Raw genomic sequence first — 13,241 nt, 5'->3', positions numbered from 1 at the left:
TTGGACGCTAAAGTCCAGATCTGGGACAGGAGGCTTTACTACAACTCTGTATAAAGTTTATACAGGGTAAACTCATAAATTGTTTGCCCTCTATAACACTGATAGAGAGATATGCACAGCTGTTTGCTCCCCCAGGTATTAATTATGTCTCTGGGTTAATTAATAAGCAAAAAGTGATTTTATTAAATATTAAAAAGAAGGATTTAAGTGGTTCCAAGTAATAACAGACAGAACAAAGTAGATTACCAAGCAAAATAAAACAAAAACACACAAGTCTAAGCCTAATACAGTAAGAAACAGATTACAGGTGAAACCTCACCCTCAGAGATTTTCCAATAAGCTTCTTTCACAGACTAGACTCCTTTTTAGTCTGGGCCCAAACCTTTCCCAATCCAGTCCTTGTTCCAGCTCAGGTGGTAGCTAAGGGATTTCTCATGACTGCACCCCCCTTTGTTCTATTCCACTCCCTTATATATCTTTTGCATAAGGCGGGAATCCTTGGTACCTCTCTGGGTTCCTACCCCTCCTCCTAAATGGAAAAGCACCAGGTTAAAGATGGATTCCAGTGCAGGTGACATGATCACCCACTTTCCAGCACACAGGAGGACCTACAAGTCAACAGAGCCATTTACAACCAGTTGTCCTGGTTAATGGGAGCCATCAAGATTCCAAGCCACCATTAATGGCCCACACTTTGCATAATTACAATAGGCCCTCACAGTTATATTTAATATTTCTAGTTTCAGATACAAGAATTATACAAAAAGAATAAGAGTACTTTTGGCACCTTAGAGACTAGCAAATTTATTTGAGCATAAGCTTTCGTGGGCTACAACCCACTTCATCAGATGCATAGAATGAAACATATAGTAAAAAGATATATATACACATACAGAGAACATGAAAAGGTGGAAGTTGCCATACCAACTCTAAGAGGCTAATTAATTAAGATGAGCTATGATCAGCAGGAGAAAAAAAAAACTTTTGTAGTGATAATCAAGATGGCCCATTTCCGACAGTTGACAAGAAGGTGTGAGCAGGGCTGGCTCCAGCGTTTTTGCTGCCCCCCAAGTGGCAAAAAAAAAAAAATTAAATAAGCCGCAATTGGCGGCACTTTGGGAGCAGCTGTATCCCACTGCCTCATTCTTCGGTGGCAATTCAGCAGCAGGTCCTTCCCGCTGAGAGGAACGGAGGGGCCCACTGCCTAATTGCCGCCGAAGAGCCGGGCGTGCCGCCCCTTTCCATTGGCTGCCCCAAGCACCTGCTTGCTGCGCTCATGCCTGGAGCCGGCCCTGAGTATGAGGATACTTAACATGGGGAAATAGATTACATTTGTGTAATGACCCAGCCACTCCCAGTCTCTATTCAAGCCCAAGTTAATGGTATCTAGTTTGCAAATTAATTCCAGTTCAGCAGTTTCTTGTTGAAGTCTGTTTTTTAAGCTTTTCTGTTCCAAAATTGGATGACCACACTCAGTAGATTATAAGCTTTGTAATGTATCAGAGGGGTAGCTGTGTTAGTATGGATCTGTAAAAACAGCAAAGAGTCCTGTGGCACCTTATAGACTAACAGACGTATTGGAGCATGAGCTTTCGTGGGTGAATGCCCACTTCGTCGGATGCATGCTTTCATCCACGAAGGAGCATGAGCTTTTGTGGGTGAATGCCCACTTCATCGGATGCATGCTTTCATCCACGAAAGCTCATGCTCCAATACGTCTGTTAGTCCATAAGGTGCCACAAGCTTTGTAATGATACCTGAAAAGAGACCTTTTGCATTAAGCATATTCCAGTTACATTATATTCATGCTCATTGACATATTTTCATAAAATCATACAGAGTATAACGTCACACTGGAGCCTCTGCTTTGGCCATGTTTGCTGATTCACCTCTCATTCCTCTGTCCCCTTCTTGTTGGAAAGAAGGGAATATTATAAAGCTGCCCTAACATCTCCAGGAGTCAGTCATGCTCTTTGAAGGGAGTGAGCACTTGATTCACTTTAGGAATTAATTAACTCTGCACTTCCCCGCTCTGGAGAATAAGCACGCCCAGAGCACACAAAGCATCAGATAAAGAAAGCAGCAGAGCTCCTCAGGAACACAGACTGAACCATCACAGCTTTGAAACAAAGATCAGGGTTTATTCTAACCCCACTAAACCAAAAACATCACAGAGAACCCCCGTGAGAAACACAGAAAGCCCAGAAAAAAGGAGACACAACTAAAAAGGAACCTACCTAAGAATCTTCACCTTATCTATTTTTTCAGGCAGGCAAGAAATCAGCCTCTAAAGAAGCTGCTAAAAATACTAACAACAGCTGTATTTCAACCTCTCAGGACAAAATACTCTAAAAAGTTTTCTGTTAGATAATCACAGCTTATTTGACCCTTAGAAGCTAGGAGATAATGTTTGTGCTTCATAGCCCAAAAGACACAGACAAGGTTTTAATTTCAGACCCAAAAGATCAAATACACTTAATCACAGCCTTCCAGAGACTAGCCCTACTTGATAGTAGTACTGAGGTACCAAGAAGCGAGCCAGTGACCCTTGCTCATTTGCCAACCATCTACTTTCAAACATGGGGTGAACCCGACTGGTTGCAGGATATCATGGGCATCATTAGGCCACCAGCCAACTTGCGACACCAGCTTTCTGTCACCTTTCTGTCCTATGAAAGTTTCACACATGCTGCAGCTTTTCTCAAGCTATCTCTGCTGTCTATTTTATAGGATGCCAAATTTATGAATTAAAATATGATGCCAGTATAGATCTGCTAAATTAAGTGTAATAAGCTAAGTACTGCTAGAATCTGTCTCTAGTACTCATGTGAATTTCTCCCCCTAGACTTTGAGAGAAAGGATTGTATGATTGCTTTCCCTGGTGTTCTGAAATCTTGCTTTTTTCCTTTGCTCAGTTTTTCAACACGTGTGTTCTTTGAATTGTGGGATTTGTAGTTTTCCTTTTGGGTTTTTTTTTTGTGAACTACATTTCCCAGAGTTCTCTGCTTCAGCAGCCTTTTTGTCTTCTCTGAAGGTCAGGCTCTACAATAAGGTAAGAGGTGAAACTGCAAATGCTTATAGAATTTTTTGCTGGTTTAACAAGGGCTTTATTTTTTATGTTTTATTTTTCTCGTTAATATGCATGTTTTATAGAAATGGAGGTATGGCTAAGCTGGGTGCGGTAGAGATCTTTGGAGTCAGGGGTTATCTTTCCTGCTGTAATGCTGATCTGATCTGTCTCCGTGGTGGTTTATAGACGGTGTGTGAAATGTTAGTATTTTGTGCAACTGTAACAGGGGAAATGAAGAACTGTAGATGTGGGACTTGGCAGGAGAGTGAGATGGAAAATGATTTTTAATTATTTTGTGGACTAGAAAGTATTGATGTTAAGAATCATATTTTAAAAGTAAAACCCCCTGTTTTTCAAGGGTATTTATTTTCTTAATTAAATATTTTTCTTTTACATTTAGCCTTCCCTCGCCCCCCCAGTATTGCTTGTCACAAAATCTTTCTCTTTCATCTTTCACCACATTTCTCCAATACTGTACATCCCTTCCCCTTGGTTTTTGCTACTTACTGTCATCTCCCACCTATACCACTGCAGACTCTCTACCTCTCATCTTGCTCCCTTCCAGTTTGACCAATATGCTGATGCATAAACAAGTGTCCATTCCCATTGATCTCATCATGTCAGTCCCTTATTAAAGATTGTGTCACTGGCTTCTCTGCAGCTCTATCGATTTTAGGCACCTAAAATCTTTGAGAATCTGGGCCTAAGTGACTTAGGTCTGGTCTTCACTACAGACCTATATCAGTATAACTACATTATTCGGGGTGTGAAAAATCCACTTATACCAACCTAACCCCTAGTGTAGCCAGTATTATGTTGGCAGGAGAGCATCTACCACTTCTCGGGAAGGTGGATTAACTATGCCAAAGGAAGAGCTTTCTCCCTTCAGCTTAGAGCATCATCATTAAAGCACTGCAGCTGTGCCAACGCAGCGTTTTAAGTGTAGACATGCCCTTAAACAGCTATGTCCATTTTCAAAAGTGGCTTCTCTAGTTAGAACCAGATTTTTAAAGGGATGTTTGTATTGCTCAGCTGAGCAGAGCAATGACTAACCCCCTAGGTGGCCCACTGTCTAGTGGAAGCTTCAACCCTGAGTTAGGCAACGCTATGCTGCCTATGCTCCCTAGACTAGAGCATGGAGATAGTTAAGCACCTGAGAAAGGGATTTTCAGATGCTGACCAGGAAGTAAAATTTTCAGAACTGAGCAGGAGCCACCTAAGCTATCCAGGAGTAAAATGCCAGGGGGTGGGGCAGGCAGAAGAGAGGGGCTTAAGCATCTAACGGTCTGACTCGCGCCGGTCAGCTGATGGGCCAGAGAAAGGTGCCTCTGTCCACTTAGGATCCCCAGCCACGAACCTTCTCCTGGAGTTAGGCATCTAAACCAGGTCATCTGCTTAGGAAGCCTGTGCCCTAGCAACTAACCCCCTGCTGTCTACCCCATTCATACTTCATCCCTCTATTACCTCACCTCACCCTACATTTCCCTGGGTCTCTCGCTCTCTTTTGTGCAGGTGCTGTACTGGCCACCCCTCCACCTATTGGTGGCCACCATCCGGCCCTCCTGCTGCAGGGTCTGACAGGACTCAGGCATGCTCAGAGCACATTACAGGTTCAGGCCTTGTTGGCAAGATAGACATTCCTCCAATTAATTTAAAAATCCTAGTTCTGGGGCAGAGCCTCTGGGGCTTCAGCTTGTGCTAGGGCTCAGAGCAGCTCTGTAGCTGCAAAATGGTAGCAGCCCTTAGGCTGCTTTGGAAACGTTGACTGGTGGGAATTTATGCACCTAGATGGGTTAGGTGACACCTGGGCTGACTCTTTGAAAATGTCCTCTGAGGTATTCAGGCATCTAACTCTCTTTGAAATCCTTAAATACCTTTGGGACTCTGGGCCCGTGTGCCTATCTGCTTGTTTAGCTGCCTAAACCCCTTTAAAAATGTCATTGGTAGTCCCATCTTTGTAAACACATTTAGGGGAGGGATTTACAAGTCAGACTGAGACTTGGTCTACGCCTAAAACTTACGCCGACCTAGCTATGTTGTGAAAATTTTTGCACCCTGAGCACTGTAGTTAGGTTCACCTAACACCCAGTGGGGACATGGCGAGGTAGACGAAGCTACTTCCTCTCAGAGAGATGGATTACCTAATCATCAGTAAAACCCCTTCCGTCGATGTAAGAAGTGTCTACGCTACATCATCACAGCAGCAGGGCCACAGCTGTGCCACAGTAGTGCTATAGCGTAGCCATTAAGTGCCTAATTGCCAATTCAGGCACCTACATCGGATATTTAGGTGCCACTAGCACTCATAGAATCCCTGCTCAGCTGCTGCTTGAGCCTGTAGGTGCCTAATCTCTCTAGGTGCCTACGTTTCTGATGCACCTAAATTTTGGTGGCTGGGCCTGGGCTCAGCTGCCGCAGTCCTGACCCTGTCCAGCGGCTTAGCACCTAATTCATACCTAGGCCCCTTCAGGATTCACAAATTAGTTATTTCTTCACCTATATTGCTTGCTGGGTCCAGTTGGGTAGATGTGAACAATGGGAGTTAGGCGCCCAAAACCTCTGAGGGGCTAGGCCTTAGGCCTTGCAATGCTGAGGGGGGCAAGGCCTAATACCTTGAAAAATCCAGCCCAAACTTTTTTCAGATGTGGGTACCTAAAATTAGGTACCTAAATCCACACTTAGGTACCTAAGAAAGTGGTCAAATTTTCAGTGATGCTGGACAGCTGCGGCATCCATTGTCTGTAACTGGCACACAGCACCTTCCTTTGCAAATCAGGCTCTTCATTTTAGGATCCCATGCTGGCCTAAGCTGATATATTTGGTGTTTAGTGTGAATTACAAATTCTCTCCCTGTTTTCTATCCTCTTGTCTCCAGAGAGTTCATCCCCTCCACTGTTTTATTTTGTTTTTTTTAAATGTTCTTTGTACACAGGGAAATTACAGAGTGGACAAAAATCTCCTGAAAATAGGGTGGACAAATGTCTCTCCTTGTGTCATTCCTCCTTTACGCTTTTTGACTCTTTCCCAACCCTATCGCCAAAGCAATCAATGCCTCTCCTGTCCCCAGATCAATTCTCCTTCCCCCAGCCAATTTACATTGCTAGCTCTCCAAAATCCATTCTTCCCTCCCTCAGTCATTTAATGCTATCCCCTACTGTTTGTGGGCCACTCTGTGGCCCCTTTGTCGCCCTCTGTCGCCCAGCTGCTCCTCCTACACTGACCCTCTCTGTTCCTGGTTCCCTCCAGACACCTGTAAGGGAGCAGCAGCTCAGAGACACACTGAACCTCCCTGCTGTTAGAGAAGCAGGAGAGAGAGGCCCCATTCCTGCCTCCCATCTTGCTCATACTGAGGGGGATGGTGCCCAACATGGCAACTGGCTTGGTAGGCAGCTTAGGTTGCAAACTCACCCACCCATTCAAGGCCTGTTTTGCTCAGGCTCTGTAACAGCCAGAGGCTCCATACTCTCATGCCCAAAAGGGTGGGATGTGGAAGGAATCTCTACCAGTAGGGCCTCTATTGTGGAGAGCGGGGAGACAACAAGGCAAGTCATCTCTGCCTTTCCCTCATCAGAGGCCAGTGGTGAGGAGGGGCATCATCTGTGGGGAGGGGTTCTGAAGATTGGGGTTGCTGCTGTGGTGAGGGCTTTGCTCCGTGTGATGCTGCTTCTGTGTGCGCTGCTCCCCACCCAATTTGGAGAAAACTCTGCACTGAGACAGTAGAGCAAAGATCCCACCTCAGGAGAAACTGGGCTCCCAAACCAGGCAAGGCCAGTGGAGATGGGCTTGACATTCCTGGGTTTCTCTTACCCTATCTCTCCACTGCCAGTCTTGATGCCCATTACATGTGCCTGAAAGGAGCGCTGTCCAATGCAACCCAGTGTAAAGCCATGCGTTAGGTAGATTCTGACTTTCCCCTGCCTTGGTGTCCCTTTAAAAAAGTCATAAAATGTGAGGAACTGGCCCCATCTATTCCAAGTTTGCCCACTTGCAGGGGGAGAGCTGCTTGTCAACCCAGGAGGAAGGGTGAGACCTGTGAGTAGGGAACAGGGCTGGGAGTCAGGAGTTCTGGTGTCTCCCAGCTCTACCACTGACTCAGTGCGTGACCATGGGAAAGTTACTTCTCTCTATGCCTCAGTTTCTCTAGCTGGAAAAGGAGGCTAATAATACTTTCCTTGCAGGTGCTGTTTAATTAATTAACGTGTCCAAAGTGATTTGGGATTGTTGACTAGAAGGCAGAAGAGAAGGACAAAGTTTCATTATCAGCATCATGAATTCCTCACAGTAGCCAAAGAAAAAGTAAACTTGTATTTAAGGAAGAGTTCTGTGTTCTAAAGTTCAACTGTCATATATTCACCTTGGATCCTACATGAGCATATACTGTGCTTTGAAGGTGCCGGAAGGTTGCAGAGCCCTCGGGCTCCACCATTACAGATCTCACTCTGTGGCCAAGGCCTCTCCAAACCTGGCTTTTGTGCCAGCCAGCCCTCCTCCAGATGCTGTGGAAGTGGAGGCACTGCAGCGCTTTGTTTCTCATTCCCAGAGGCTGTTGGTAATGACTGGTGCTGGAATTTCCACTGAATCAGGGATCCCAGACTACCGCTCAGAAGGGGTGGGGCTTTATGCCAGGACAGACAGGCGACCCATCCAGCATGCTGAGTTTGTTCGCAGTGCCAGTGCCCGCCAGAGGTACTGGGCAAGGAACTTTGTGGGCTGGCCCCAGTTCTCCTCTCACCAGCCTAACGCAGCGCACTTGGCCTTAAGAAACTGGGAGAAGCTAGGAAAGCTGCACTGGCTGGTGACCCAGAACGTGGATGCCCTGCATACCAAGGCCGGGAGTCAGCAGGTGATGGAATTGCATGGCTGCACACACAGGTACTCTACAGGTTTAGGGAAAAGATGGTTAATGCACAGGTACCATCTTATGGGTGGGAGGGTAGTTTACAAATGGGTGTGGTGTTGGGGGGGCACAAGGAATTATGTAAAGATGTCATGTCACTATACAGGTTAGACAACATAAAAGGTGCTGCTTGACTGTGGGGGAGGTGAGCACAGAGTTGCTATGCTATGGTGGGAGGGTGGCCAACCCACAGATGCTGTTCAAGGGGCAGAACATCTTATGCCCAGATGCTCCCACATTTCACACACCTTTTGTGCATCACTGTTTGACTCATTTCCTCTTTAGTCTGTTACAATTAGGAGCTTCTCCTTTTTTTGTCATATCTGGAGTGCTCTCAGTGAGGGTAAGAAGGGGTACAGGAATCATGAGTGTGCAGGGAAAATTAAATGGGGCTGAAATCAGCGTGTTGTGCTGAAAGCACAGAAGATGGACCTGTTTGGAGACAACAAGTGCAGCAAGGATAGTACGTGCCACGGACATTGCATACTGTATGTACACAGCACCACTGCTGTGCAGCCACTTCTTGGGAGGGAGAGCAGCACTCTGCACCACAGAAATGGAGGGGGAATTTTAGCCAAGGCCATTTACCAAAAGATCCCAAGGTACTTTAATGTCTACACAGAGCAGATGGGACTACAAAGTTCAAAGGCCCTGTAGGAAAGATCTACACACACAGTAAACAGCATGACAGCTAGTTTATCTGCTTTGGAAGGATGCTGGGATGAGTTGACGCTGTTGGAAGTTGAACCTTTGGTGATATTTCAGAGCAATGCTAAAACCAAGAATCCCCCTCTGCCCCCCGCCCACTGCAAGGATGGAGGTGGGAAGTAGGTAGAGGATTTAGGCCTTGGCTACACTGCCACTTTACAGCACTGAAACTTTCTCACTCAGGGGCGTGAAGAAATACCCCCCTCCCAAGAGATGCAAGTTTCAGTGCTGGTAGCTACTCCCCTCGTGGGGGTGCTCTTTTTAGAGCACTGGGAGAGCTCTCTCCCAGCACTGGTGCCACAAGTATACAGCTACGTTGCTAGTGAAGACATACCCTTAGATCTCTTCTTGAGTCGTTCTGACTTTCTAGAGCAGTGGTTTTCAACCTTTGTCATTTGTGGATCCTTAAACATTTTGAATGGAGGTGCAGACCCCTTTGGAAATCTTAGATATACTCTGTGGACCGCCATGGGTCCATAGACCACAGGTTGAAAAGCACTGCTTTAGATCACATATTCTTTAGAACGCACCTGCTCCCACAGGGCAGTTTCCTTCAGGGTCATAGTTAAACACAGTTGTGAGGGCCATATTGGGCCTTCCAGACTTCACGCAGGAATGACTAGGTAACATTCTCGGGCCTGTATTATGCAGGAGGTCAGATGATGATTAGATTAGATGGCCTTAAAATCTTTGGCTCAGTGAATCACTGCAGCCCAGTGGAGATGGGGCTCTTTGAAAGACCATGAACTATGTTTCAGGGTTCTCTGTCTCGGCTGTGGAGAGCAAACTCCCCGCTCAGAGCTTCAGAAGCGCTTTGAAGCGCTGAATCCCACCTGGAGTGCTGAAGCACATGGCATAGCCCCTGATGGGGATGTCTTTCTCACGGAGGAGCAGGTGCATAACTTCCGCGTCCCAGCTTGCATCAGATGTGGTGGGATCCTGAAGCCAGATGTAACGTTCTTCGGGGACACAGTTAGCCGGGAGAAAGTGGACTTTGTACACAAGCGCCTGGCTGAATCAGATTCCATGCTGGTGGCAGGATCCTCTTTGCAGGTAACTGCTCATCTCCCCTGTCTGTATTCCTATTTTTCAGGGCTACTGTCTCTGGAATTGTTCCTGGTCCCATAATCTAGGACCACCATCCCTTTTATCTCAGTCCAGTCTCCAGAGTTTCCTAGTATTTTGTTCTACTCTCTTTATAATCTGGCTTCACAGTCATTCCTTGGGGTACCTATAATATGCTTTTCACTTCAGTGCCAGTCTGACTTAGCCATTTTTCTGATACTGCTCTGATGTGCCTCTGCTATCCCAGCTATACTTTCTTAATCTCCACGGTTGCCCAGGCAGCCCTGTTATCTGCCTGACTTTAGATACAGATTAGCCCTGCAAAGATCACGGTCTCACCTTTTCTTGCCCAAACCTTTTGTCTTTAGCACCCTATTAAGCCCTATGTGAAATATCAGGAAATTGTGGGACCCCTAAGTGCTGCAAAATCCCTCTTCACCCCCGCTTCAAGTTTTCCTTTGAATTTTCTAACATATTCCTCTCACGCCCTAGCGTTATGGGAATGGCAACCTGAAATAATTTTGTCTCCAATGTGGGAAGGTTTATACATTACCCAGGCTGGAGACCTGCAGGAAGCAGACTGACATAGAGCGTTCTCTGCCTGGAGAGAGAACTGCAAGTGAATTACTCATTAGACTGCTGAAAAAGAGTTGAAGCAGATGAGGAAGCAGAGAGCCTTCACCTGCTTTCTGGAACAGCCCTGCTGGGCACCTCCCCTTCTTTGCTTTGCCATCTTTTTTTTCTACCTGAGCTACTTCTTGCCTTTGCTGTTATTTATTCTGACTCTGAGTCCACCACTTAACCTCAGAAAGAGTCTGGGACAGAATCTGCGTGAAAGCTACTTTACAGAATGAAGCTGCACTTTAAAATGCTCACACACGTCTCAAGGGCTGCTGTGAGTGGGTAAGGCCAAGGCTGTTGAGTTCCAGTCATCACCTCTTCAGGATACTTGCGGCCAAACTGCTGCTTGAACCTGAAGTGAAGTCATAATCTTGTCCCTGCAAGCGATCAAGGTCTCACGTTTATCCCCGGACTTCACCAGCAGGACCAAATGGGCAGAGGAGATAGGCCACGATGGTGGAAGCGTGTAAGCAAGGCCCTACGATAACTAGCTAAGGGTAGCAAGGAAAGTCACAAACACCCATTGAAGGGGGAATATTTTCCACAGTATTGAAAATCTTTCCCCTGTTAGGAGTTAAGTAGCAGCTGGTCCCATCCTGTGCAGGTTTGAATAAAGGATCTAGTGCTTGAATGAAGAGTAGTTTATGTAGCATTCTTCTGTGTAGACAGTATCTGCAAATACACCAGAGGGAAAAATCATGTCCCACCATTGGGCAATGGCCTATGCGGACTGGTACTTTCTATAGCTCTTCCTCTGCCCAGGCTCCTCATCACTTTGTTCCTTTGTATCTGTGCAGGTGTACTCTGGTTACAGGTTTGCACTTGCTGCCCATGAGAAGAAACTGCCAATAGTGATCATTAATATTGGACCCACAAGGTCAGATCACTTTGCATCCATGAAACTGAATTCCCGGTGTGGGGAGTTGCTGCCTTTGATTGTCCCACGGTGACTCAGCTTCTAGTGTTAGTGAGCTAGGCACCTGCACCCACTCAAGGTAAGTACCCCTCATGGTGAGTAAACTCCCCAGCCTTACCTGTGACAAGCTGACGTGGGATTGTCAGTCACACCCACTGAGCAGCAAGAGGTCCTTATACACCCATCAAATGCTGAGCACTTCTGGCAGGATAGGGACTGAGATCAGCCGACCAAAAAGCCATCCCAGTAACAGGTGCCAACACTGGGTCATGTAGTTTCGGCTCTGATTGATGCAGTCCTGATCGGGAAGGCTGACTGCCTACAAATTAATTAATTGAAATAAAAGTGCTGAGCACCCTTAATTCCCATTGACTTCTTTGGGTTTGAGAATGGCTCCAAGGATGCTAATCCTCCCAGAGAATGGGGTGAGAGAAATCTTCAGACTTGATTCTTGAGTTTTCTGGTTTCTTTGGGTTCCAATCAGATGGTTACTTTAAGAAGGCAGTTAGCAGAAAGCCCCCAGGGAGTAGCTACAGGGTCACAAAGTGACTGATCAGCACATTGTTGAAACTTGGTGTCAGGACATTAAAAAAAAAAAGTGACTCACCAAGGCCTATAGTGCATTGTGATTTTTAGTGCAAAGTTTACAGGATGTGGTAAAACAAAAACACTGCCTCTCAGGATTACACACAGCTAATCGGGCACTGATTTTTAAAGTATCAAGGTCCATCTGGGTCCTATGGTAATACAAATAATAATCAGCATAAAGCAATTTATTTTCCTCATATTGTTAGGTGCTTATTGACCCATCACAATCTCTTAAGAGGGGCTGTTTCAACTCAGGAGGCAAACAGAGGTGAGATCTAAAGGTGCATCTTTTGATGAGACCAGCAGAGAGCAGCAAACCATCATCCGTTCCAATCAGATCAGCTTCCTGCACTGAACCATGGTCTCCGTTTACTTGGAAGCAGGAGGGGTGGGAAGCGTCTGGTATGAGATTCTTTCAGCCCTACCTGTCCCTACAGTCTACCGTGTCTCTGCTTTGCCTTCGCTGCAAGGTGCTGGGACAGGGTGATCAGACTTTTGTATCTCCAAACCAAGACATTTCTCTTACAATTGGCACCAGGAGGAGGGTTGGGGAAGGGGAGCTTGGAGGAGGGTTTAGACAAATTGGAATGGGGGACAGGGAGAGCACGGAGTTGAAGAGGGTTTTAAAGCTGGGGGATCTACTGTCACAAACAGGTGAGAGGGGACGGCACAAGACAGGCTCCGTGAAGCTGGAACTCTGCTCTCCCAGAGCTGGGAGGGACCTGTACTAGAAAAAAGTTTTCAGCAGAAAAGTTGAACAAGGGCACTTGCTAAATGCAGCTGCTTTCCAGAGAGAGACTTCTTTGAGGGGTGGGTTATCAGCTGAACAAGTCCTCTTCTTCTAGCAGGGAGAAGGCTGAACATTACTGGGCCAGAGGGAGGTACTGTACAATTTTGCAGTTACCCCCTGGCTCCTATTTGAACCTTTTTTTAAAAAAAAAAATAATTACTGGGATATTGCTGGAGTTTCACTGAATCAGTCTGACCAGAGCTGCTTCTAACTAAACTACCTTCTCGGGAATGCACAGTTGGGAGTAGATTTTCAGTGTGTAATTAAATTAAAAAATTGCTTACAAGATTTATGTTGCTGCTTTGGAATTTTTTTCCCTCCTATGAATTAGTCAAGTTCATGCCTGGGTCAGATTCATTTTTCCAGTTCAGAAATTCAAGCTGAAATTATTAGCACTAGATGAAGCAAAAGAGTAATACGACGACACCTGCACAAGAGACCACCACTAAGAGCAGATCCACCTCTGTCAAGCTACCAATTTCTGTTGGTCCCTTAAGACGTATTCGCTGTATACAGATTGAGAGGCAGAAGTGTGCGCTGGGCGAACACTGGGTCTTTGAGCTGACCTGCTCGCTATGAGTGGGTT

The 13,241-nt window shown here is 46.0% G+C and overlaps 1 protein-coding gene across 1 annotated transcript; it reads left to right on the top strand.

The window, feature by feature from the left end:
- Positions 1-3,004: 3,004 nt before the first annotated feature.
- SIRT4 (sirtuin 4) lies at positions 3,005-12,793 on the top strand. The gene is made up of 5 exons (XM_032787672.2): positions 3,005-3,052; positions 7,249-7,942; positions 9,434-9,728; positions 11,159-11,356; positions 12,072-12,793. The coding sequence occupies exons 2-4, from the start codon at positions 7,437-7,439 to the stop codon at positions 11,309-11,311; spliced, it is 954 nt and encodes a 317-aa protein (XP_032643563.1). The 5' UTR covers positions 3,005-3,052; positions 7,249-7,436; the 3' UTR covers positions 11,312-11,356; positions 12,072-12,793.
- Positions 12,794-13,241: the final 448 nt, after the last annotated feature.

The sequence above is a fragment of the Chelonoidis abingdonii genome, chromosome 22 (assembly GCF_003597395.2).
Source record: "Chelonoidis abingdonii isolate Lonesome George chromosome 22, CheloAbing_2.0, whole genome shotgun sequence".
NCBI lineage: Eukaryota > Metazoa > Chordata > Testudines > Testudinidae > Chelonoidis > Chelonoidis abingdonii.
Note: the sequence above shows the minus strand (reverse complement) of the source record. Positions and strands in the feature narration are given on the sequence as shown.

Bases quoted from the DNA above. Each gene is read 5' to 3' on its own strand.
- SIRT4 (XM_032787672.2), top strand. From the start codon at position 7,437: ATGAGCATATACTGTGCTTTGAAGGTGCCGGAAGGTTGCAGAGCCCTC. The intron at 7,943-9,433 runs GTACTCTACAGG...ACTATGTTTCAG, and splicing joins TTGCATGGCTGCACACACAG to GGTTCTCTGTCTCGGCTGTG. The intron at 9,729-11,158 runs GTAACTGCTCAT...GTATCTGTGCAG, and splicing joins TGGCAGGATCCTCTTTGCAG to GTGTACTCTGGTTACAGGTT.